The sequence below is a fragment of the Syngnathoides biaculeatus genome, chromosome 7 (genome assembly GCF_019802595.1).
Source record: "Syngnathoides biaculeatus isolate LvHL_M chromosome 7, ASM1980259v1, whole genome shotgun sequence".
NCBI lineage: Eukaryota > Metazoa > Chordata > Actinopteri > Syngnathiformes > Syngnathidae > Syngnathoides > Syngnathoides biaculeatus.
Window position 1 is genome coordinate 1,415,957 of NC_084646.1, and position 25,973 is coordinate 1,441,929.

General features: G+C 43.5%; 1 protein-coding gene across 7 annotated transcripts in view; it reads right to left on the bottom strand.

Moving 5' to 3' along the window:
* The window catches only part of kifap3a (kinesin-associated protein 3a), a 206,669-nt gene extending 181,549 nt beyond the window's left edge, over nt 1-25,120 (bottom strand). For 6 of the 7 annotated variants that reach the window (XR_009795737.1, XR_009795738.1, XR_009795739.1 and 3 more), the window contains exon 1: nt 24,913-25,120. Coding sequence is in view for 4 of the 7 variants with exons in the window: in XM_061825097.1 (XP_061681081.1) it covers nt 24,913-24,953 (41 nt within the window). In the remaining 3 variants the exon portion in view is untranslated. The remainder of the gene's footprint in view (nt 1-24,912) is intronic. The other variant, XM_061825095.1, reaches the window with a different exon arrangement.
* Between the last annotated feature and the right edge of the window lie 853 nt (nt 25,121-25,973).

A 25,973-nucleotide genomic window follows, 5' to 3' on the forward strand; every position in this document is an offset into this window, starting at 1 on the left:
GTAAATAAGACAAAAATGTATCACTTTCATACAGAATGGGAGGCAGACTTATTTTTCACAATGTCATTTTTGAAGTGCATTTGCCCCATCTGCCAGTTGGGTGAAATGTGTAGCAGCATTTACGAACTGTTTATGGAAAATACGATGCCGACATTCCGCCGAAGAGCAAGCTGAGAATGTGAAAAGTGAACAAACTAAAATCCCAATCGGCCGCACAGCAGTCACTTTTCATACAATATAGTGTAACAGCGAAAGCCACCACGCTGTAAAGGAGTACAGTTATACGGCGCTGTGAAGCCATGGCTGATGTGTGGAAGGACATCAGAGCTTCTGAGTGTTTCTCACTGCGGTTGGACGAATCCACTGAGGTGAGTGACACAGGCCAGGTGTGCATTTATTCGTATGGCGTTTAGTGATCATCAAAGTGAACTCAGATAGTTACAAAAATGTTTATAGTTCATTATGTCATGTAATATTGGCTTATGCAGTTATACAAGGCAAACAAACTTACATTTACAAACTTAAATCCTCAATATACTTTAAAATAATTATGTTTTGCATTTTTGTAGTGGGTAGATCTTTCTGACTTGGTCAATCTATTTCATCATTGGTCATTCAAAAAAAAAAAAAAAAAAAAAAAAAAAAAAAAAGACAACCGCACAACCACAAGAGATACCACAAGTTTGGTGACAGGTGACCACCAACACGTTTCTGTTTATAGTTCATTATGTCATGTAATATTGGCTTATGCAGTTATACAAGGCAAACAAACTTACATTTACAAACTTAAATCCTCAATATACTTTAAAATAATTATGTTTTGCATTTTTGTAGTGGGTAGATCTTTCTGACTTGGTCAATCTATTTCATCATTGGTCATTCAAAAAAAAAAAAAAAAAAAAAAAAAAAAAAAAAAAAAAAAAAAGACAACCGCACAACCACAAGAGATACCACAAGTTTGGTGACCGGTGACCACCAACACGTTTCTTCCCCCCCCCCCCCCTTCTTACAATACAGTCGGGGTGATCCACTCGTGTTGTCATTTATAGAGTTTCTGTGAGATATTTTGTTTGTTGGTAGCCAGTGAGATTTTCCAATTGTAAATTGTGTCTTGGCTCCCAAAAAAAAAAAAAAAGTTCAGAATTCGCTGCTCTGGTAAGATCATGTGTTGGACAGAATGGCAGCATGTTTACACACTACCCCAAGTACTAGCACTAGCTTGCTCGGCTAAGTAACGTTTTGTTGCCTGCTTGCAAGCAGTCTTGTATTAAAAGTACATGAACATGTCTCAAGCAGGCCTTTCATGAACGTCTTCCCCTATCCTGATCACAGGTGACCACCAACATGTCCGTCCGTCCCCCATTTTCTTCTAGTAATACAGTCAGCACAATCCACTCACGTTGTCATCACCATGGTAACAAGTGCATCTGGTCTAATTTGAGTTGCCCAGATAAAGCCCAATGATCGTAAAAAATGGGATGCGGTGATATCGCAATACAAGACTTTATTGCAGTCTGACGTAGTGCAATATAATAAAAATAATTTTGGATAAATTTTGCGGAGCCAATCAAATCGACCAATTACAAAATTAAATCCGATCAGCCAATCACCAAAAAAATACCAATTATTAGCAGATTTCGAGTTGGCCATTAGTATCAGTCTACAATTCCGGGTTTTTTTTTTCTGTCAATATAGGTTGCTGAGTACATTAATGAGGAACATGAAAAAAAATTAACTTAAATTATTTTAGCAAATGGCTGCAAAAAAATTCAAGAGGTTCTGACTTCTTTCTAAACCCACTGTATAATAGGCCAAATACAATTAGTGTTGTGAAAAAGTATTATTTTTTTTTGCCTATCACCAAAGCTTTTCAAATCATCAGGGCAACTTTAATATCACTCAGAAACAACTCAGGGAAATACAAATTGCAGTTTTCAAATGAGAATTCAATTTATTAAGGCACCCAAAAAAATCCAAACCTTTCTGAACCTCTGTGAAAAGGGAATTACCCCTTGAAGCAAATAGCAGGTTGTGCCACGCTTGGCAGCAAAAACTGAAATCAAACACTTGCGAAAATTGGTCATGATTCTTTCATATCCCTCTCGAGGAATTTTGTCCCATTCTTCTTTGCAGAACAGTTTAAATTTAAGAGAGTTTTCCAGCATAAATTGCTTGAACTTAACGTCACACCACAGAATTTGAATTGGATTTAAATGCGGACTTTGACTTTACCACTGCAAAACCTTAATTTTGTTGGGTGTTTCAGATCGTTGTCCTGTTGCATGATCCAAGGCTGCTTGAGTTTGAGGGCTAGAACTAATGGCCAGAGAGCTCCTTCAGGATTTTCTGGTACACAGCATAATTGATTGTTCCATCAATTACAGCAAGTTGTCATGATCCGGAATCAGAAAAATCAGTCCCAGATCATTACATTGCCACCAACATGCTTCACTGTTGGCATAATGTTCTTTTTATTAAATGCTGTGCCATTTTTATGCCAGATGTTACGAGCCACACCCCTTCCACCAAAAAGTTCAACTTCTCACCCTACCTCTGAGGGAGAGTCCAGTCACCTCGGGGAGGAAACTCATTTCGGCCGCTTGAATCCGGGATCATGTTCTTTCGGTCACAAGACACAGTTCATGCACATAGGTGAGAGTAGGAATGTAGAGCGACTGGTAAAATTGCAAGCTGCGCCTTTTGACTTCGCTCCCTCTTTACCACAATGGACCGATACAAAGTTCGCATCACTGCAGATGCTGCACCGATCTGTCTGCCAATCACCCGCTCCATTCTTCCCTTACCCGTGAACAAGACTAAGATACTTGAACTCCTCCACTTGGGGCAGAATCTCATCTCCGACACAGAGAGGGCATGTCACCTTTTTCCGATTGAGGACCTGGGCCTCAGATTTGGAGGTACTGATTCTCATCTCAGCTGCTTCACACTAGGCTGTGAACCACTCCAAAGAGAGTTGGAGATCATGTCGTGATTAAGCCAACATATCATCTGCAAAGAGCAGAGATGCGATGCTGAGGCCACCAAACCGGACAAACGCAATGCCTCGGCTACGCTGAGAAAATATGTCCATAAAAGTTATGAATAAAATTGGTTAGTCAGCCAAACTCTTACCGGAAACGAGTTCGACTTATTGCCGGCAAATGCAGACCAAACTCTGACAGCGGTCGTACAGGCACCAAAAAGCCCGTATCATGGGGTTTGGTACCCCACACTCCGAAAGAAACCCCCACAAGACTCCCTGGGGGACATGGTCGAATGCCTTCTCCAGGTCCAGAAAACAAATTGAAGACTATTTTACTTTTATTGCATTTTCATTATTTGCTTAAATATGACCTTATACATTTAATCAACAGATAAAGTGTTGTCCATTTGCTAATCAGACAAGGATGTGTTGTCGAGCCGGTGGTTGTCCTTGATTGTAGTACGCAGAAAACCAGCTGGTGGCATTCTTCTCTCCCAGGCGCTGCCGTGGAGACAAACGACACCAGATAAGGAGCGGAAAGGTACCATTCTGGCCTAGGACCAGACTGTGTGTGTGTGGGGGGGGGCAGCCCCTTTTACCATGAACTCATACATATAAAAACCTTGTGTTACCAGGCGGCTTTTGTCTTCTTCTTTGCCTATCCTGCCGGAAGACATGTCTCGTGTGCGGCAGATACCTAGATAAGACCTGGATGTCTGTATTGCAAATTCCTTTGCAAAAAAATCCATCTGCTGTTAACTTTTTCTAATCATTGGTCATATCTTCCTCGACTCCTGAACACACGTAAGGTCCAAACTCACAAATCCCTACAATTTGGTGACCCCGACGGTAAATCGAGGGAGGTAGACGAATGTTGGTCGTCGAAATATGAGAAAGAGAGACATATGAGAAAAACAGGAGTGTTATACAAGTCAAAGGTGGTCGTCTGTCCTTCTGACTTCTCCAGGTCGCGACCAAATTCAAAAGGGAGGAAGAAGCCCATTTACTGTCAAATTCTGCATATTGAACTGCCTAAATTTGAGAAATCATTGGTATTAGACTGTTCATGCCTCATATGAGTTATTGAGAATAAGAGAAAAAGAGAAAAGATGGAGAGAATAAGAGATAAAGAGAAGTTGTATATCGTAGCTGACATATATTGTAGACCTAGAATTGCACTGTGTGGTTTATTTGTTAGACCTAAGGGGGATGGGATCCCTTAAAAATAGAGGGTTTGCCGTCGGTTTGAGAAAAAACTGAATAGTATAGGCTAATTTGTTGTGCAATAGGAATTCGGTTGGGTTTAGTCGAAGAAGAGTGACCACTAAATTAAATAATCATGTATGGTGAATTTGATCATAATGTGCTGAATATAATCAGACTAAACGTGAAATGTACATTTAAATTGAGCTGCAAATGATGGCTAATGTTGACAAAAATAAACAGGACAAAGAAAGGAAGCGCGGATTGAAATAATGGCAAAAGCACAATTTGGGTAAAATTCGCGATTGGGAGAAACTGACGATGACGTTACAGGAAATTGACAGACTATGTAAATATAATATAAATGTAAAAGACGATGAAAGGTGTAAGAGACAGATGAGTTAAGGGCTCATGGAACTTGAAGTGAACAGAGAAAGGCGCACTGCGGATTTAATGAGGGTGACGGCGATCCCAACGTTGAAGAAAAATGGTCATGGTAAGTCGAACGAAGGTAAAGTAAGTGAAAAAGGGTGTTTTTGATATGTGGACACGAGTGGAGGACTGCAAAAATGAGGAAGGAGGCACGTCAAACACATGGCAGCACGTGGCGCAGTTGGTAAACCATTGGCCTCACAGTTCTGAGGTCCCGGGTTCAATCCCAGACCTGCTTGTGTGGAGTTTGCAGGTTCTCCCCGTGCCAGCGTGGGTTTCCTCCAGGCACTCCAGTTTCCTCCCACATCCCCAAAACACGCAATATTAATTGGACACTCAACATTGCCCCAAGGTGTGATTGTGAATGCGACTGTTGTCTGTCTCTATGTGTCCCGCGATTGACTAGCAATCATTTCAGGGTGTACCCCGCCTCCTGCCCATTGACAGCTGGGATTGGCTCCAACACTCCCTGCAACCCTTGTGAGGATAAGCAGTTAAGAAAATGGATGGATATTATATTATTTTATATAAAAAGCAAACAAAACGCTGCAAGGTTGAAAACTCCCCCCCCCTCAGGCTTTTCAAAATATATCGACTTTTTGATATTACTTGCACTGTCTTCTTTTCCTTTCAGCTTGTCCCGATGAGGTCGCCACAGCGTGTCATCTTTATCCATCTTCACCTATCTTTTGCATCTTCCTCTCTAACCCCAACTGCCCTCATGTCTTCCCTCACCACATCCATAAACCTTATTTTTGGTCTTCCTCTCGCTGTTTTGCCTGCCAGCTCCATCCTCAACACCCTTCCACCAATATACTCACTCTCTCACCTCTGAACATGTCCAAACCATCGAATTCTGCTCTCTCGAATCTTATCTCCACAACATCCAACTTTGGCTGTCCCTCTAATGAGCTCATTTCTAATTCTATCCAACCGGCTCACTCCGAGCGAGAACCTCAACATCTTCATTTTTGCTACCTCCAGTTCTGCTTCTTGTTGTTTCTTTAGTGCCACCGTCTCTAATCCGTACATCATGGCCGCCGGCCTCACCACTGTTTTGTAAACATTGCCCTTCATCCTATCAGAGACTCACATAATACACCAGACACCTTCCGCTAGCTGTTCCAACCTGCTTGGACCCGTTCCTTCACTTCCTTACCACACTCACCATTGCTCTGGATTGTTGACCCTAAATATGTATGGGGTTTTAATTGTCTTTTTTATTGTTTGTCATTTTTGTTTTTATCTGTTTTAAATGTTTTATGTCTTTTTTTTTCCAATGCCTTTAATCATGTCAACCACATTATCTCGTGTATGAAATGCGCTATACAAATAAATTTGCTTTGCTTAACAATGATGTCTATGATAGAGGCTCCGGGTCCAATATTCAAGCAGTTTGATCTTAAAGATGTTGATTGTCTTGCTCGCTTGCCTCGACTCTCTTCTGGTGGTAATGCATGGCTGTCTAGTTTTTTGGAAACTTTAGAGGGGTATACACACACACCCGCACCCGCTTCTTCCCCCATATGTTAAACGACCCACTTGAGCAAGTGTACTAAACTTTTGGACTGAATCGACAAACCTGGTCTCATACATCAATTTCTGTTGTGGAAGCCCTGGTTAAACACTCTTAGGGCTTACCTGGCTTCACTAGATCCATACCATTGCACACTATATTACAACCGCAACCACGATCTATTATACATGGAAAACCTTGCATACATACAAGGTAATGCTTGGGACATTACATCCACCTATATATACGCAGCAAGAGAGGGTGTAGCGGCATCCTGCTCTCTTACACCAGATCAAATGACCTGGTTCAAAATGCAGGAAGAGTCGGTTCCCTACATTTCACTCGCTCTGTCTCCAGGACACAAGGCCCGGCAGCTGGGACCTATGGCGAAACGACTGACTCAAATGACTGACTGGGAGGACACACCAATCCCTAACGTACAGATCCGCAAATCTGCAGATGCATACTGCATCATTATTTCTGACGCACCTCCGACAACTAATATGACCATATTAGAACACGAGACCCAAACTAGAGAATACGGACGTGACTACTCTGATCATGACAACGCCGAGTCAATGTTAAACAAACTGTCTAAATCAGTTTGGTCCTTTGATGATGGATACTGTACTAAGACACCAGATATTAAAATCACTGTTTTTCCAGGATCTCATGTTTACACAGGGTTCATACTCAGTCTGACCAAAAAAATTTAAGGGCTTTTTAGGGGCATTCTTAGTGGCTGACACGAAAAATTTAGGGCCGACACGAAAAATTTAGAGCCATCGTGGGAAATCAAGAATAAGGAAAAAAAGACTCACCCAATGGTGCCATCAACCGTTCTTGGTTCATCAAATGTTCCAGTACCTCAGTACCTGTGACAGTGATCACCTGTTGCCCCTTGTGGTAGTTCTCATTGATATGACCATTGTCAATGTCTTCACATAACAGTATACAGAAAAACAGATTCTAACTACAATTGCAACTATATACACAAATGTCTTCTACTGATGTCCGTTTCAGCACCCCTACTCTAGCTCCTTGTGCCTCCTCTATTTGTTGCTGCAGAGGTGCCAAAGTGGCTCTCTTGTCCTTTGCTCTGCCTCTGACTGCATTGACCTCGGTAATAAACCTCAGATTCCTCTTTTCTTCTGCCTCCTCACACAGCCTGTCAGCCTTCTCAATAAGCGTTGATATGTCAGTCTCTATTCTGGCTTTTTTGGCTTTGAGGCAGTAGAGATGAAAAGTGGGCAGCGATGCCAAATGTAGCCAGGTACGAAGTCTTCCTTTCCCCAGAGTGGTAGTTTCTAGCAATAATCACTGTCTGGGAACATGACTGCAAACACTTTCAAATTATTTTCACAAGATTTGTAACTGTAATGGCTGCAGATCACTTAAAGTCCACACGATCTCTGGCTTTAACGAGTCAGTCTTTGTGTATTGAACTACGTTCATAAAGCCTGACTTCTGGCTGGACAACTGTAGGTGCGCATTAGGGATCGCAACCGGGTAAAAATAACAGGTGATAACCAGTTTTCGGCTTTTTTAGAAACCAAAACCGTAATCGGACTTTCGAAATCGGTTAAAATTTCCAATCATTTCTTCCGGTTCCGGTTCTCCACATTGCGCTATTTTTTCAACATCATTTCCACTTTTTTCAAGTTTCGCTGTTAGAGTAAAGTTGGACTCAAAAGAACATTCAGTTAAAGAAACATCAAACATGGCATTGAGGAAACGCTCCAAAGTATGGGAGTAAACTTGTTTTATTGGCAGACATCAAAACCCTACTCGCATAACTGGGGGAACTCTGTGAACTCGTCACTCCGGAAGAGCAACAACAAAAAAACTCCGTGCAGAACCCCGCACCCCAACGCGATGTCCCGCGGGTGAATTATGTAAACACCACTATGGTCCCGTTTTTTTGCTACAGCTGTTCGGTTAAAACCGGTTAAGAAAGTAAGCGTTTTTTTTGCGATCCCTAGTGCGCATGCACTGCTAGTACCGCTGCCTGAAGTTGATGCTTCACTATCTTGATATTTTAGAAACAGATTCATACCAACGGAAGATGAGAGAGTCTTCGCCAAATCAGTTTGTCTCCTATTTTTCCAGTCCAACTCCAGCTCTTTGACGCCCATCTTTTCAAGCTGGTAACTCTGCTTGCACAGATGGCAGTAAAACATGTGCCGATCTTTTGGATCTCGACAAACCCAGCTCCCAAACTCCTTACTTTCAACCCAAGCTTCTTGAAAAATGCACTTCCCCGTGATACAAGTTGGATCGATGAAAGAACTAAAACGAAATGAAATGCCTACTCACGGAAACAAACAATGGAATATCGACAAGATGGAGACTAGTTGTCAACACGGTGACTTCCGTTGACAATTTCCGGCTGATTTGGACAACAGACGGATCGCTATTTTTTTTTTAAATAAAAGATTAATTTATTTTTTAGGGAGAATTTTGGCGGTAGAGGTCCTCCCTTTTTTTTTTTTAATTTAAGGCCTTTTTAGGGGCTTGACCGGTTTTCGCGGATTTTAAGGACTTTTAGGAAGCCCTAAATGCACCTTCGAAAATTTAGTTTTTTTTTTTTTTTTTTTTTTAGGGACTTTTAGGGCCGCGTGCGAACCCTGTGACAGACCTCAATCTTCTTGGCCCGCAGCTGCTAACCATAGGATGGAGGACACACTCACTGGCCTGTGGAATTCTGGAGTCCTGGAAACATCCACCTGCTCATGGTGTACACCACTCAGGCCAGTTTTAAGAGCAGATAACACTTATCGTATGGCGCATGATTTGAGAGCCGTTAATTATGTAACGACCACACCATTGTTACCTGTACCAGACCCCCAACGGAATGTTGTCTACCATCACACCTAATTTGAAATACTTCACAGCGATGGATTTGGCAAATGCATTCTTCTGTGTCCCACTCGAGTGTAGACACTTGTTTGCATTCAGATATCAGGGACATGATTTGCAATACACCAGGTTGCCACAAGCCTTCAAAAATTCACCTGGTATTTCTAATCAATGTTTGAAATCATTGCTGCAGGATCTAGATCTCCCAGACGGATGTAAACTTCTGATGTATGTTGATGATCTGTTGGCAGCCCCAACAGCAGAGTTGTGTTTGTCTCTAACTAAACTGCTGAACTATCTGTCCAACCTTTGACGAACAGCAGGGTCCTGTTCACTGATGGTTGCTGTTTCTATTACCGTTACCGTTAACTAAACCTTGTTTTGCTTCGTTTGCATGAGCTGGAATTCAAAGCTTCCAGAAAGAAGCTTCAGTGTTGTCGGTGACTTTCTTGGGCAGAGTGGTGTCTTCTGAAGGATCCACTATGTCTTCGGAGCATCGTTCTTCTATTCTACAGATTCTCTTCGTCCACGTGTTGATCTCTCTGTCCAATCTCTGACTAACGGCAGGGTCCTGTTCACTGATGGTTACCGTAAGCCAAATGGCTCTTTGGCTGCGGCGGCTTCCGTAGTGGAGCACCAGCCCTCAGGTGAATTTTTAACTGTTTCCTCTTCTGTATGAACATCCGCTCCCTCAGCCCAGGCAGGGGAACTGGCAGTCGGACAATCTGTCACTGTCTATTCTGACTCATCTTGCGCCGTCTCTGCTGCTGTGTTGGACCTGCCTGCATGGAGACGGAATGACTTTAAAACACCCAAAGGTACCCCTATTGCACATTGACACTGATCCAACGATTAGACAAAGCCCGGGCAAAACCTTCGGCGGTGGCTATCGTCAAGGTCCCTGGCCACTTCCAAATCCCCTTTAACCACAGCCCCCGACAATAATGCTGCCAAAAAGGCTTCGGGCTATGTCCCACAGATGCTTGTCCAATTATCTGACAAATCCTCTCCTGACTTGCCGGAACCTCCATCTCTTAGTAAATTGGTTAAAATACAGGACAACGCCTCCCCTGAACAAAAGATATTTTGACCAAAACTCACTCTATGGCTCATATTGCCCCCAGAGCCATGCTTACCAAATTTCACATGTGGTGGCATCCTAAAATGTCTGAGTTATGTCACGCCCACTGTCGTGACTGTAATATTTCCCAGCTACACAATGTTCACCCCAGATTTAGACTGTTGCCAGGTTCATTTGACCCACCCACCTGGCCCGGCACTGAACTGGTCATGGATTTCACAGACATGATCACTCCTGTTCAAGGTAAGCGCTACCTTCTTGTTTTTGTTGACACCTTTTCCGAATGGCCTGAAGCCTCCCCCTGCGTTCGCGAAGACGCCATGTCAGTTACGAAAGCTTTGCTGAACCACTAGATTCCAATGCACAGTTTTCCCGCTCTCATAACGGTACACATTTCACATCCAGATACCTAGCTACTGTAGAGAAGTGTTTATCACTCCGCCAGTCAAGGTTCAATTGAACGTATGAAATTGCACGTTAAAGGAAAAACTGGCTAAAGTATGTATGTCTTCCGGCATAAACTGGGTTCAGACTCTTCCCCTTGCTCTCATTTCTGTGACACAAACTGTCGTGTTCTACTGGTTTCTCTCCTTACGAACTTCTTACAGGTCGTCTGATGCCTGGCCCTTCCTCCTCACTCAAACCGCTGGAGGAGGGCGTTGAGTCTCCCTTCCCTTCACAGATCCAGGACTCTCTTCAATCACCACCTCCTGCACTTGATCTTCCTGAGTGGTCAACTATCTACCTTAAATGACTTGAGTGGTCAGAACCCCTTTGGTCTGGCCCACACAAGGTGACTGCTCGTACCTCCAAAGCTGTCCGCTTGGAGGAAAAAGGAACTAAGTGGTTTCATTATTCTATGCTTCGCCCTGCTACAGACTCTTAATTGCACTTTTATTTTTATTGTACTGATAGTCCGATTGCTTATCGGACCAAGAGAGGGATAGCAGGATATCTATGGCATTATTATTATTGGTGTTATTGTTGTTCTTGGTACTTTGATCTGGGAGAGGGGAGAAGAAAAAAGGGAAAAAAAAAAAAAAAAAAAAAAAAAAAAAAAAAAAAAAAAAAAAAAAAAAAATCGCTCAAAAACACCCCATACCCAAACCAGCGCCATGTGTTAGCACAACCCACCCGGAAAATATTTATCACAGAGAAGAGTTGTATTATAAACAAAGCCCTATCTGTTGATGAGTGGTTTTGGGATTCGACAGGTGTTAGCGCAGTAAACAATAATTGGTTACTCATGGCAGAACAAGCAGCTAATAAAACCCCGAGCGACTGTTGTATGTATGGGATCGAGACCTTTGTCACATGTTCTTTCCTCTTCTGTCAACTACACCTGTGTTCAACATCTTGTGAAAAATTATGTGCTGACTAAAAATGAATGCAAAATTTGGGATACCGCCCACCCGGTAACACTAGCCGAAAAGAACAAACCTGTGTTTAATCGTGCTGTGGCGTGCCAAAACTTCACATGTATTTTCCTTAAAGGTAATGCTGTCCCAATTGGCAATATCTCTAATGATCAGTGTGCGGAGACCCAGGAAAAACCTTTCTTCCAACCTGTCAGCTGTGCAGATGTGTGGTGGTGGTGCGGAGTGGACCGTCTCTTCGACTGCCTCCCCCGCAACAGTACGGGCAGATGTGCATTAGTAACTTTAATTTTGCATATTTCCGTTGTTCCTGTCACCGAAGATGATCTGGCGGTTGCTTCTGAACACTTCAAGGAAGCTCTTGGCCTATTGCACCAGTCACGTAGGTCCAAACCTACCTGGCTCGGTGCTGATGACCCCACCTACATTGACGCTACTGGCGCCCCCCATGGTGTCCCAGATGAGTATAAACTGACTGATCAGGTAGTTGCTGGTTTTGAAAATATACCTGTAATTTCCGCTCTCTTCCCCATTCCTCCTGACGAAAATGTCGACCCTATCAATTACACACATTATAATGTGCAATGTTTGGGAAATTTCACCCTTGAAGGACTTGAAGCTGTACATGAGCGACGGAAGGCTCCATCTATTATGGCTTTCCAATATAGAATCGCAGTAGATGCATTGTTGGCCGAGAAAGGAGGTGTTTGCTGAATAACACCCAACCTGGCGGACACCTCACTCAGGCCGTAGATGGACTTCGAACCCTTACTAAGAAAATGAAGGAACACGAGTGTTGACACGTCTATGTGGGATAACTGGATCAATGTGTTTGGTAAATGGAAGGGTGTCATTTCATCAATCATCTTTACCTGTCTTCACCTCGATTCTCATCCTCTGTGGATGTTGTTGCATTCCTTGTATTTGTTCTCTTTTTACCCGTTTGATTGAGAAGGCGACTGGTGCCCCAGCTGATGGCCGCGGTAATTATGTCCTCATTAGACCTCCTCCCCAACACACTCCTCAAGATGATTTTTACTGTTCCTATCGCGCCCCTTGAAAATGACACTAAACTTCCACCGCTTGCTGACTGTCATGATGTTGACATGATTACATTGCCCTTGCCCTTAATTTCTACTGATACTTTTTGCGTGATATTACTTTTTGAGAAATGTCTTGCTGTTTTTGAGTTGTATAGTACTGTCCTGAAAGTTGAAAGCTTACAGGTGTTCTGAATCATGAAACTATGCACTTGTTAAAAAGGTATGTTTGGACGATTAGAGAGGGTTTTAGGTTTTCCATATTTCTTGAAGGGTTACTTTTGTGATTTTCGTGATTGTTTTTGTTATCTATTTCATAGATCAAGAGGGAATGAATCTTCCTCGACTCGTGAACACACGTAGGATCCAAACTCGCAAGTCCCTACAACATGTAGACTGGTTGGGCGCACTCCATGCACCCTCAAGGATCCTGCCAAGGGTGTAGAGCTGGTCCACTGTTCCACAGCCAGGACGAAAACCACATTGCTCCTCCTGAATCAGAGATTCCACTTCCCAACGGACCCTCCTCCCCAGCACCTCTGAATAGACCTTATCAGGGAGGCTGAGGAGTGTGATCCCCCCAAGAGCTGGAACACACCCTCTGGCCCCCCCTTCTTAAAAAGGGGGACAACCACCCCAGTCTGCCAATCCAAAGGCACTGTCCCTGAAGTCCATGCGATGTTGCAGAAGCATGTTGAGAGGAGTGTTAATTAGTGATGCTTCCCATAACCGTTGAATACCCGAATGTATGGTGCAACCATGGTTATATAAGTTGTTTTTCACTCACTTGTTTTTCGCATCACTCACTTGTTTTTCTGGTCAAGACGTCTGGACCGTTTCACTATCTTGTTCACATGCATACCAAAGACGAACATTGTTGTGGGATGTCTTGACAGTTATGGCTGCGTAAGATGTTTCTCAGAGCCTGAAGGACACACTTAGGTGTCAATAGTAAATCAGGAAACAAACGTTGCAGCGCCAGGTGGGACGGGTAGGCCACCCGCCCTTTCTCTCGCACGCAACTGAAAAGTATAATAGAGAGATGCAGAGTACAAAGAGGTAGAGTCTGCTGTGGGTTTCGTACGGACGCCCAGCTGGTTGACAAGCGGAGCTCTACCTGGGTGATCGGCTCTCCACCTTCTCGGCATAGGTAAGGGGCTCATATGATTGATTTCACGCAATGTCAACTGTGTTTTGAGTACTTGCATTTGGTCGAAATAAATATGCCAGTTATTGAGGCTAAATAATATTTGGGAACGTTGGTCTTTTGTTGAGTGTCGTCTTTGTCTCCTGAGCGCCGACCAGCACCGATCCTTTTAATAAAACATTTTTGGAGTTGTCGCCAGGATCGTGCAGGCTACGCGCAGGAGATAAAAACGGGATGCATTGGTTTAGAAAGAGAAATAAGGGTGAGGAAGAGGCACCAGAGGAGGAGGTGGTGCCCGGGTGGGAAGGCATCACTTTCCGAGAGATAGAAGCTGTCTTACGGGAGCGTGGAGGACGCCCCGGACCGTGGACAGGAGTGAATCCCACTGCCACGCCGCTGGCATTATGTGATATGTTGAGGCGGGTGGATGTGAATGCTCGTGCTCCGCTGGGAGGCATGCAGCAGATGTTCCTGATGTGTGCGGAAGCTTGGAAAAAATGAGTGTTGGAGTTGTATAAGGTTAAAAGCGCAGAAAATCAAAAGGCGCAAGAGGTTATCCAGCTAGAGGTTATAGTGAAAGAATTAAAAGGAGAATTTGGCAAAAATGCAGAGTATAACGGAAAGAGCTGTAATGCATTTCTCCCGAGTGGCGCGAAGAGGGCGAAAGAAGAAACCTCGTAAAATAGAACAAGCGCAAATCCGTTCATTCACCACTGGGCTGTCAGCGCAGTGGAATCCGGAGGAGTGGAACCGGGATATGTGGGGGGATAAGACCGGACCCGCCACCACAGACTGGGTTGTATCCCTCGTTAAAGGGGTTGGAGATACACCCTATCACGCGACGAAAACAACAGCGACGCGTGATACCAGATCGAATCCAGGATCTGATGGGGGCGGACGGTCAACCAATTCTGGACGAAAATGGCGAGCGAGTGCGAGGGCCAGTCCCATAAGCGCAGCCAGAGCCAGAATTGTTCATGACTAGTGAAGATTATACACAGGTCGGCATTGTTGTTTTGGGAGTATCAAGATGGCGGATGGCGACTACAGTTTTGGTGGCCAATGAGCCATCCAGTCTTTTATTTTGTTCGTTTTTGTTTTGTTTTGTTTTTTTAGATCAGTGCATTAAACAGTGAGGATAATGCAGTATAGGAAATGAATGAATGCTCACTTTTGCACATAATACTGCTTACAACCATACTATTATCGTGCCTGTATGCGTTTGTACGCATGTGTGCCCGCGCGGGTGTTGCCTTTCTATCGTGCGTGTATGTACGCATGTGTGCGCGCGCGGGTGTTGCCTTTCTACAAGTGTTTCAATAGACTTAACGTGACAAAGATCTTTGTTTACCGAAAAAGCTATCCAAATACTATATTGTATGCTTGTCATATCTTCTGAATAATGTGCATTATGTTTGCATGTACAGTTTTACAAAGGATGCACCGGTTCCTTTTTGTTAACTACGACTGTCTTTTGAAGTATATGATATGGAAATTTATTGGGATAAATCAGTTCAAACAGTAACAGCGTTAGTAGATACCGGGGCGGAGGCCTCAATAATTTATGGAAATCCAGAGAAAATGAAAGGACCCTCATACCATTAACAGGACTAGGAGGAAAAGTGATTTATGGAAAACATGTAAACTTACCTTTGAAAATAGGAAATATGCCTATAAAAACATATATTATAACCCCTATCCCAGAGTGGATAGTGGGCATGGACATATTAGCCGCAATGACACTATTTGACAGCCGGGAGATTTGAATTCGGAGTAAATCCACTGAAAATACATGCAATATTGGTGGGTAAAGTAAAAATGCCACCTTTTCCGATACCACAAGCTACACAGGTAATTAGTCAAAAGCAATACCGGATACCTGGAGGACAGGAAGAAATTTCGGCGACCATTTAAGAATATTTAGAAGCTGGTGTATTGAAAACAGTGACGACAAACTGGAACAATCCGTTGTGGCCAGTCAGGAAATCAGATAACTCTGGGAGGATGACAGTAGACTACAGAGGATTGAATAAACACACACCTGCATTGACTTCCGCGGTGCCCGACGCAGTGACAATTATAGAACGAGTGCAACATCATCCAAGAACGTGGTATGGGGTCATAGATTTGGCTAACGCATTTTTCACTATTCCTATTCCTGAGGATAGAATGAATCAATTTGCGTTTACCTGGGAAGGGCGCCACTACACATTTACCAGACTACCACCGGGTATTTTACATAGTCCCACAATCTGCCACCAGGTGGTAGCAGACGACCTGGAAAAGCTAAAGTTCCTAAGGAAATAATGATACTTTAGTTGGGGAGAAGAACAACAGCGATCATTTGATATTGCGAAGGAAGCGATACAGCAAGCAATGTCACTGGGAAAAATTAAATCGGGACCGGAAGAATTGCAGGTGTCGGCGTTAAATGAATACGCTAACTGGAGTTTGTGGCAAAAGCAAGATAGGACTCGTAAACCCTTGGGATTCTGGTCGAGAAAGCTCCCAGAAGCAGGCCTAAGGTACACACCTTTTGAAAAGCAGCTATTAGCATGCTATTGGGCATTAGTTGAAACTGAGGCTCAAACGGTGGGCCATGAGGTGTTAATGAGAACACATATACCGATTTTGACATGGGTTAAAGGTAACCTGACGACACATAGAATAGGAATTGCACAGGAAGCTAGTATTATCAAATGGAAATGGTATGTGTCTGAGCGAATTAAAATAGGGGAAAAAGGAGTCTAAAGAGTGGGCAAAGACTCACCATGTAGAATGGATCTATCACATTCCCTGTTATCCGCAGGCTGCTGGGTTAATAGAGCGAATGAATGGAATTCTTATGGAAACATTGAAAAAGGTATCTCGAAACAGAACGCTGGACAAATGGTGCAAAGACTTACCCGAGGCGGTGAATCAGATTAATAATAGACCGCTTGGGGCGGGAATAACGCCCCTAATACGAATGATAATGGGGGAACCGGTACAAAATTCCAATGGGTAAATTAAAATGTGGAAAATTGATCCTCAAGCTGAAATTCCCGTACGAGTTACTCCAGGCTCAGCGGGATTGGATTTGAAAATCCTGACAAACATCACTCTGGTTCCCAACGAAATCCAAATAGTGAAAACAGGATTGGGGCTCCAGTGTCCACCAGGGACATATGGACACATTCTACCACAAAGTGGGTTATCACTAAAAGGGTTAATTCAAGCCGGAGTAATTGATGCGGACTATCAAGGAGAAATTGGAGTGGTATGCAAATTATTAGCAGAACATCCCCTTACATTGGAAAGAGGGGACAAAATTGCTCAATTGGTAGTGAAGCCTTGCCTTGTAACCAAGGTAAAAGAAATACCTAAACCTGTGGTGATAACCACCAGAGGGGAGGGAGGATTTGGCTCCACTGATTTGGCAGGGGCAAAAGTTTGGGTAAAACAGCCAGACGGTCCTCTCCGAGCAGCAGAAATTATAGCTCAAGGGCAAGATGCTACTGTGAGCGTCTTATATCCTGGAGAGGAAAAATGGGTAAATGTACCGGTGTCAAAATGTTATACAAGAAAGAACTAATCACATGTTTGTCGTATGCACTATTTGTCGTAATACAGATGCCGTGGTGGTATTTGGTGATTGGAAGACCATCATCGGAGAGGCGCCATGGCCAGACCAGGGAAGACCGAGTGCCCAAGAGGTGGCAGTGTCGTCTGTTGGGTCACGTGTATCCTTGTCCTTGGTGCCATGGTCCAACTCTGCTGCGCAATGACGGAGGGTGACAAATTGGAGCAGGTCCAGCGGCTCCACATAAGATGGAAAAGAAGTACCCAGGACCGTAATCAAGGAGACGACACCTGTCCAGCTTACCAAACTTACACACATAGCACCAGTATTAGATACCTGTACACACATGGCACAAGCCAGGGTTAAAACCAGAGTGTACTGGGAAATAAAATTCCCCGATATACCACACTGTACACAAAGACGTAGAGCTTGGTATGATACTCTCTTAGGAGGAATGGGAACACTGTATGGTGTAGCTAATGAAGTAACCAGAACAATGTTATCTAACACAGGGCAACATGCATCAGAGGCTATACATCAGGTAGGGGTATGGCTTCCAAAAGCTATGATAGGGCAATTGGAAAACACAGGTGTTTGGAAAAAGGCATTTACGTGGGAGTTAAAATTATGGAATGAAACGTATGACGCGTTAAAGAATCTATCACATATAGGTAATTGGACAACCTGTGCATTGTAAATGATACATGCGGAAGCTCAAAAAGAGCGATTCCAGAGAATAATGACAATGGGAAATTATCATGAATGGAGACGGGTTTGGAATATTAGTAGCAAACTTTGGTTACAGTTACACTCGGAGCGAACAAAATGCAACAATACATATTGTGCTGGGTATTGGACACAGTACAATGTGTCTACTGTTAAAATGATATGTAAGTATCAAGTATTATCGGTGATTACTACCACAGTATTTTGGTTTCTACATCTGGATGTAGAGTGGATGGATGTGGGAACAAATACGACTTATGAGATGAAAATGTGTGACGAAACAGACAGAGGAATGGCGTGTACATTACAACAGGGACACAGCAATCCATGTTTAACCGACTCAGAGGCTGTACTTTGTGATTGGACGAGGGAGCCACGAAGGGAGATGTTGTGGCAAATCGGACCACATGCTCTATGTGTGGCAACAATGCAAAATAATTCACAAGTACCATCAGTTCCTTTCGTTGGTTGCTTATATAATGTGCACCTATGGCATTGGGGAAACCAGACGTATCGTTTGACGAATTACTCTGTCTAATCGGCTGACACAAGTACAATGGGATGTACAAAAGAATCCCTGGAACCTCTCACTGGAGCGTTTCAAATGCGGATTGGAACAATCCACTGAAGTTCAGAAAATTATACAGTCACATACGTCTAACATCTCCAAGCTCATGGTGTCCACATTAGTAGCCAGCGGATGGGTACAACATGCTGCTAAAATAGTACAACAGTCCTCAGCCCATCACTGGTGGGACATCTTTTCAGGGATGTCAGTCACTGCTAGGAGGACTTTGGTCCCCCCTCTGATTCTGTTGGTTATTGTAATAGTATTGCTATCACTATGTAATCTGCTAATGTGTATCTACGTAAGACGTATCCGAGCTGAAGTGGACTGGGTGATTATGCAACGCATGAGATGATTGTACACCTTGAGAAAAGTAATGGACACTTGACATGAATCACATTGGAAATGGAATAGTGTTACCGTCGACGTTTGACGGGTATATCAACTAATATGTGAAGCCTCAAGAGTGGAATGAGAGGAGTGTTAATTAGTGATGCTTCCCATAACCGTTGAATACCCGAATGGATGGTGCAACCATGGTTATATAAGTTGTTTTTCACTCACTTGTTTTTCTGGTCAAGACGTCTGGACCGTTTCACTATCTTGTTCGCATGCATACCAAAGACGAACATTGTTGTGGGATGTCTTGACAGTTATGGCTGCGTAAGATGTTTCTCAGAGCCTGAAGGACACACTTAGGTGTCAATAGTAAATCAGGAAACAAACATTGCGGCGCCAGGTGGGACGGGTAGGGCACCCGCCCTTTCTCTCGCACGCAACTGAAAAGTATAATAGAGAGATGCAGAGTACAACAGGTAGAGTCTGCTGCGGGTTTCGTACGGACGCCCAGCTGGTTGACAAGCGGAGCTCTACCTGGGTGATCGGCTCTCCACCTTCTCGGCATAGGTAAGGGGCTCATATGATTGATTTCACGCAACTGTGTTTTGAGTACTTGGATTTGGTCGAAAAAAATATGCCAGTTATTGAGGCTAAATAGCATTTGGGAACGTTGGTCTTTTGTTGAGTGTTGTCTTTGTCTCCTGAGTGCCGACCAGCACCGATCCTTTTAATCAAACATGTCAACCAGGACAGCCCCACAACATCCAGAGCCTTTAGGAACTCTGGGCGAATCTCATCCACCCACTGGGCCCTGCCACAAAGGAGCTTTTAAACCAACTCAATGACCTCAAACCCAGAGATAGAAGAGCCCGCCTCAGAGCAGACATGCTCGCTTCATGGGATGGCGTGTTGGTGGAATTGAGGAGGTCTTCTAAGTATTCGCCCCACTGACTCTCAACATCCCGAATAGAGGTCAGCTGTGCCTCATCCCCTCTATAGTGATCGTGCACCTGCGTCATAAAAAATCATGTGATTTTTGTTTACGGCGCCATATTGCCGATCAAACAAAGCATTGTTGAAAGTTAAGGACCCACTCAAGATTTTTTCAAGACTAATACCAATATTTAAAATAATGACGCCTGGTTTTACACAAACGCGCATTCATTTACTATGATTGGAAAAAACAAATTAGGACAGGGAGTCGTGTCCTCCATGCATGGAAACATATTTGCTGCCACATCGAGACAAAAATCGAGATGAAAGTGGACTTTCGCCAAAATTCCTGAAAATACAAATGAGAGCACTGAAGGTGTTAAGTCCTGCTAGGGGTCCGGGGGAGTGCCCCCCCCTCCGGAAATTTGTGAAAATATAGATGTCTGTGGTGCATTATGGCGATATCTGTGAAAAGATTTCAGACAAAAATTGAAAGTAAAATTCCTAGGTCCTGACCAAAAAAAAAAAAAAATTGGGCACGAGTTCCAAGGGCCAAGCCCAGATTTTTTTTGCCCCCCATCCCCCTATCATTGAATAGAACAAAATCACATTTGTCATTAAGATATGACACCTTCTCAATACAAATGAACTAAGTTAACTATTGAGGAAAAAGACATCTAAAATTGTCCTTTTCCCACATTATACATATTCTAGTATAGATATAGAATATACACGAAAACATATCCTAGAATTTCTACACCGTACAGCAACACGTTAAAGAAGTTGATCTGTAGTAATAACTATTAACGTTCCAGTCTCAAACTTGTTACGTAGTGTTGTACTGATACACTCGACTCACTATCTTAGATATAGATCTAGTAATACTAATAGTATAATGAGTTGCCTTTAATATTTTGAGATATATATACCAATTTTTGCACTCGTCAGTTTGCAGTTGTACTTTGTCTGGTCCTATCTGCCATGGGTGACCCAACAGAACCACATCATCTGCAAAGAGCAGGGATGCGATGCTGAGGCCACCAAAACAGACACCCTCTATGCCTAGAAATTCTGTCTGTAAAAGTTATGAACAAAATCGGTGACAAAGGGCAGCCTTGGCGGAGTCCAACTCTCACTGGAAACGAGTTTGACTTATTGTCGGCAATGCGAACCAGACTCTGTTGCTGTTCCTGGACATCTGTGCTCATCACAGATTGTCCACATGTCCACCTGGCACCAGGACACCCGTGGTCGCAGTTTGATGAGGACACAGTCTCCATTGCTGAGGCGGTCGACTAGAGCTATGGCCGTAAGGTGGTCAGTGCCTGTCGTGACGGCAACCCACAAACATGTTGGTGGACACCAACAGTGAGGGATGCTGTCAAGCTGAAGGAGTCCTATCGGGCATTTCTGGCCTGTGGGTCTCCCGAGGCAGCTGGTAGGTACTGGCTGGCAAAGCGGAATGCAGCTTTGGTGGTTGCTGAGGCAAAAACCCGGGAATGGGAGGAGTTTGGTGAGGCCATGGAGAACGAATTCTGGTACACCATCCGGTGTCTCAGGAGGGGGAAGCAGTGCTCCGTCAACACTGTGTATAGTGGGGACGGGGCGCTGCTAACCTCAACTCAGGATATTGTGAGTCGGAGAATACTTCAAAGACCTCCTCCCACGAGGACGCTGGGTTCTCTGAGGTGGGCTCTTCTCTCTCTGGGGTTGAGGTCACCAAGGTGGTTCAAAAGCTCCTTGGTGGCAGGGCCCCAGGGATGGATGAGATTTTCCCGAAAGGCTCTGGATGTTATGGTGCTGTCCTAGTTGACACGCCTATGCAACATTGCGTGGACATTGGGGACAGTGCCTCTGGATTGGGAGACTGGGGTGGTGGTCCTCCTTTTCAAGAAGGGTGACCGGAGGGTGTGTTCCAACTATGGAGGGATCACAGTCCTCAGCCTCCTTGGTAATGGCTACTTAGGGGTACTGGAGAGGAGGGTCCGTCGGGAAGTTGAATCTCAGATTCAGTAGGAGTAATGTGGTTTTCGTCCAGGCTGTGGAACAGTGGAACAGGTCTATACTCTCGGCAGGATCCTCGACGGTGCATGGGAGGTTGCCCAACCAATCTACATGTGTTTTCTGGACTTGGAGAAGGCGTTCCACCGTGTCCCTCAGGGAGTCCTGTGGAGGGGTTCTTCAGGAGTATGGGGTACTGAATCCCCTGATACCAGTGTTTCAGTCCCTGTACAACCGCTGTCAGAGTCTGGTTCGCATTGCCGACAATAAGTCAAACTCGTTTCCGGTGAGAGTTTGACTCCGCCAAGGCTGCCCTTTGTCACCGATTTTGTTCATAACTTTTACAGACAGAATTTCTAGGCATAGAGGGTGTCTGTTTTGGTGGCCTCAGCATCGCATCCCTGCTCTTTGCAGATGATGTGGTTCTGTTGGGTCACCCATGGCAGATAGGACCAGACAAAGTACAACTGGGAAAGCCTTGGGATCCCTCCGGAAGAACTGGATGAAGTGGCTGGGGAAAGGGAAATCTGTGTATCCCTGCTGAAGCTACTTCCCCCGCAAACTGACCCGGAAAAGCGGTGGATGGATGGAGGATCAATACTGATGTTGACCTTGTACAATTTATGACTGTATTAAAACGAAGAAAACAATTGTGAAAAAAATGTTTACGTTAGAAAGTATGCAGTGAAGAAAATAAGAATCAGAATAAAGAAATAATCTACTTACAGTTTAGGTATCCCTCACTGATCTTGTAAATCTACGCACTGACAACGACACAAGCAGTATATACACTGACAAAAATAAGTATTTGAACACCCTGCTATATTCAAAGTTCTCGCACTTAGAAACCATGGAGGGGTCTGAAATTTTCATTGTTGGTGCATGTCCACTGTGAGAGATAATATAAAAGAAAAATCCAGGAATCACAACGCATGATATTTTTAACGATTTATTTGTGTGATACAGCGACAAATAAGTATTTGAACACCTGTCTATCACCTAGAATTCTGACCCTCAAAGACCTGTTAGTCGGCCTTTAAAAGTCCACCTCCACTCCATGTATTATCCTGAATCAGATGCACATGTGTGAGGTCGTTAGCTGTATAAAGAAACCTGTCCACACCATGCAATCAGTAAGACTCAAACTTGTAACATGGCCAAGACCAAAGAGCTGTGCAAAGACACCAGAGATAAAACTGTACAACTCCACATGGCTGGAAAGGGCTCCGAAGAAATTGCCAGGCAGATTGGTGAAAAAAGGTCCACTGTTGGAGCAATCATTAGAAAATGGAAGAAGCTCAACATAATGGTCAATTTCAATCGGAGTGGAGCCCCATGGAAGATATCAACTGGTGTGACCAATGATGAAAGGTGGAAATCAGCCCAGGACTACACGACAGGACTTGGTCAATGACCTGAAAAGAGCTGGGACCAAGGTTTCCAAGGTTGACTGTTGGTAATACACTCAGACGTAATGGTTTGAAATCATGCATGGCACGGAAGGTTCCCCTGCTTAAACCAGCACATCTCAAGGCCCGTCTTAAGTTTGCCAATGACCATTTGGATGATACAGAGGAGTCAAGGCAGAAAGTTTAGTGGTGAGATGAGACCAAAATTGAACTTTTTGGTCATAATTCCACTAATGATACTGATTGTTTGGGGTGGATAAGTGTTTATACAGTTAACGACCTCACACAGGTGCATCTGATTAAAGATAATACATGGAGTGGTGGTGGACTTTGAAAGGCGGACGAACAGGTCTTTTCGGGTCAGAATTCTAGCTGATAGACAGGTGTTCAGATACTTTTTTGCAGCTGTATCACACAGTTTTAAAAAAAAAAATCATAACTTGTGATTTTTGGATTTTCTTTTTAGATTATCTCTCTCACAGTGGACATGCACCTACGATGAAAATATTAGACCCCTCCATGATTTCTAAGTGGAAGAACTTGCAATATAGCAGGGTGTTCAAATACTTATTTTCTTCACTGTATATCTTGGTATACACAGGCCATGATTTACCGGTCCAGCCCATTGTGTAATAGATCGTCCTACAAGTGGCCCCTGAACTTGAATGAGTTTGACACCCCTGCTCTAAATTAAAAGTTTTATTTTTTAAAACCAGATTAAAATCTGTTATCATGCAAAAACATTCCCAAAAAATATCCCCCCCCCCAACATGGGGATTTTTTTTTTTTGTTAAACCCTAAATTCCTGCAGAAGTAATAATTGCGCCTATGAGAGTTCTGCAAACAGTGATTAACAGTGCCCAGAAAATCACTGGCAGCTCTCTCTGGAGGACGTTGCCAGCTCTCACTACTATAGCAACGCTACAAGCATTGCTAAGGACTCTTCCCACCCTGGTCACCACCTTTTAACCTGCTCCCCTCGACAAGGCGTTACAGGTCCCACAAAACTGACAGACTCAAAGACAAGATCTTGAACTCAATACCACAGTATAAACGCTTTCTCACTACTGTAATGTAAATCTATGCAACTGCACGCTTTTGTTTTGCTTTTCTTACTCCTCTGTGCAATAACGGAGTACAAAGGGGTAATAATCGTACCAATTCCTAGACATGGCCAATAAGACTGCGAATACCTTTTTTTTTTTAGTTTTTTTTCCAATACCTGTGCCTCGATTGTGAATATTTTATCTGAGTGGCATTAGCTCACATCTACTAAGTTTTATTGTCTTGTATTAATATTGTTTTAAGGACCTTGTGGAGTAGTGATCGTTGTTTCGTTGTATGCACAGTCATAAAATGATAGTCTTTTGATTTGATTTTGATTCAATAAAGGTTGAATGAAAAAGGGGAGAACAATTGGTACTCTGATTTATAAATTACACCCGGCGATGGTCATTGTCTGCCATTAAAACAAGATGGGACTGGTTAGTTGACTAAAAGCAAACAGGAGTGCCACTAATTACAACATTCATCGTAATGAGTTAGATTCCTGCTAACGTGAACAGACTAGAATAAATTACACCAATCTTGTCAGTGACCCCTTAAATTTCAAATGGCCTTGCTTTATCTAAAAGATGGTGAGCTCATGTGTCGGTTGTGGTAACGAAGATTTCAGATTATCATGCATCATTTCCAATGTGCTCACAATAATTTTAAAGCTAGCATAGAAGCCGTTACCTTTTAAGATATCGCGGATCCCCAGTTTGCAGCTTGTCCATCTTTTGAAACGAAAGGAATGCCCACGAGTATTTTGCACAGGCCAACAAACGGAGCAGAACTCGATCTGACTCAGTTGAACAACCAATGACGTAGAATAAAAAACGAAGCCGCGCACAGGCCCCTTTCACGTGGTAATTTGGCTTCTACTTCCGGTTGGGGCAAAACATTTCTTCCGGTACTATCACTGACCTAAAAAAAAAAAGACTGAATAGCGCGCACACACTTAGCGGTGTGTCGATTGGTGAAGCCAGTTGTCCGCCACCTTGGTACTCCCAAAACACATGGAGGACATGGTTTACAGGTTGGATTATGGCGGGGGTTTTCTCATTAAAGTTTGTCATGTAGAATTAAAACTGGTCGTGTGACCTTGACAGTTTTCAGTTCTGGTAACATGAACGAGTTTTAATTCGACTTGGTAAGGCAAAAAAGGCTAAGGGCAAAGAAAAGACATATAACACGATTTGCATGACGTTAACTTTTCCAAAAATATGCTGTGAAGCACTATGTGAAATAAAAGCATTCCATCCAAGAGTGCATACCAAATTTCTGTCAGATATGTATTTATTAAGCCAGAGAAGCCCCAGGAACTGAATAAAGTAGACTAAATTTATGGGATTTCCCCCCTCCCCAGTATATCCACACTATTTCAGCGCTTCAAAGCAGGAAGAGAGTTTGCAGCAAAACTCCAGGTGCGAGTCCTGTAAATGAATTACAAATAGGATTTAGATAAAACGCATCCTGTCAGCATAGCTTGTACAGCTGTGGCTTACATTTGTTATTGGTGTAAATAGAAATGATATAGCCTTGAGAGCATCTGCTTCTAGGCTGGGAGATCCAGGTTTAAAAAGTCTGAGACAAGACTAGATGTAACAGCGGAAGCTGTCTGTCTCGCGTGGCACTTAGCAATAGGAGTTAGAGCAGCGACTGGTTGGCCCATTGTTTGTAGGCCTATAATGTGACAGGGTGAGGGGGCTTGCTGGGTGTGTTTGGGTAGTTGTCTCGGGAGGCAGCAGCAGATA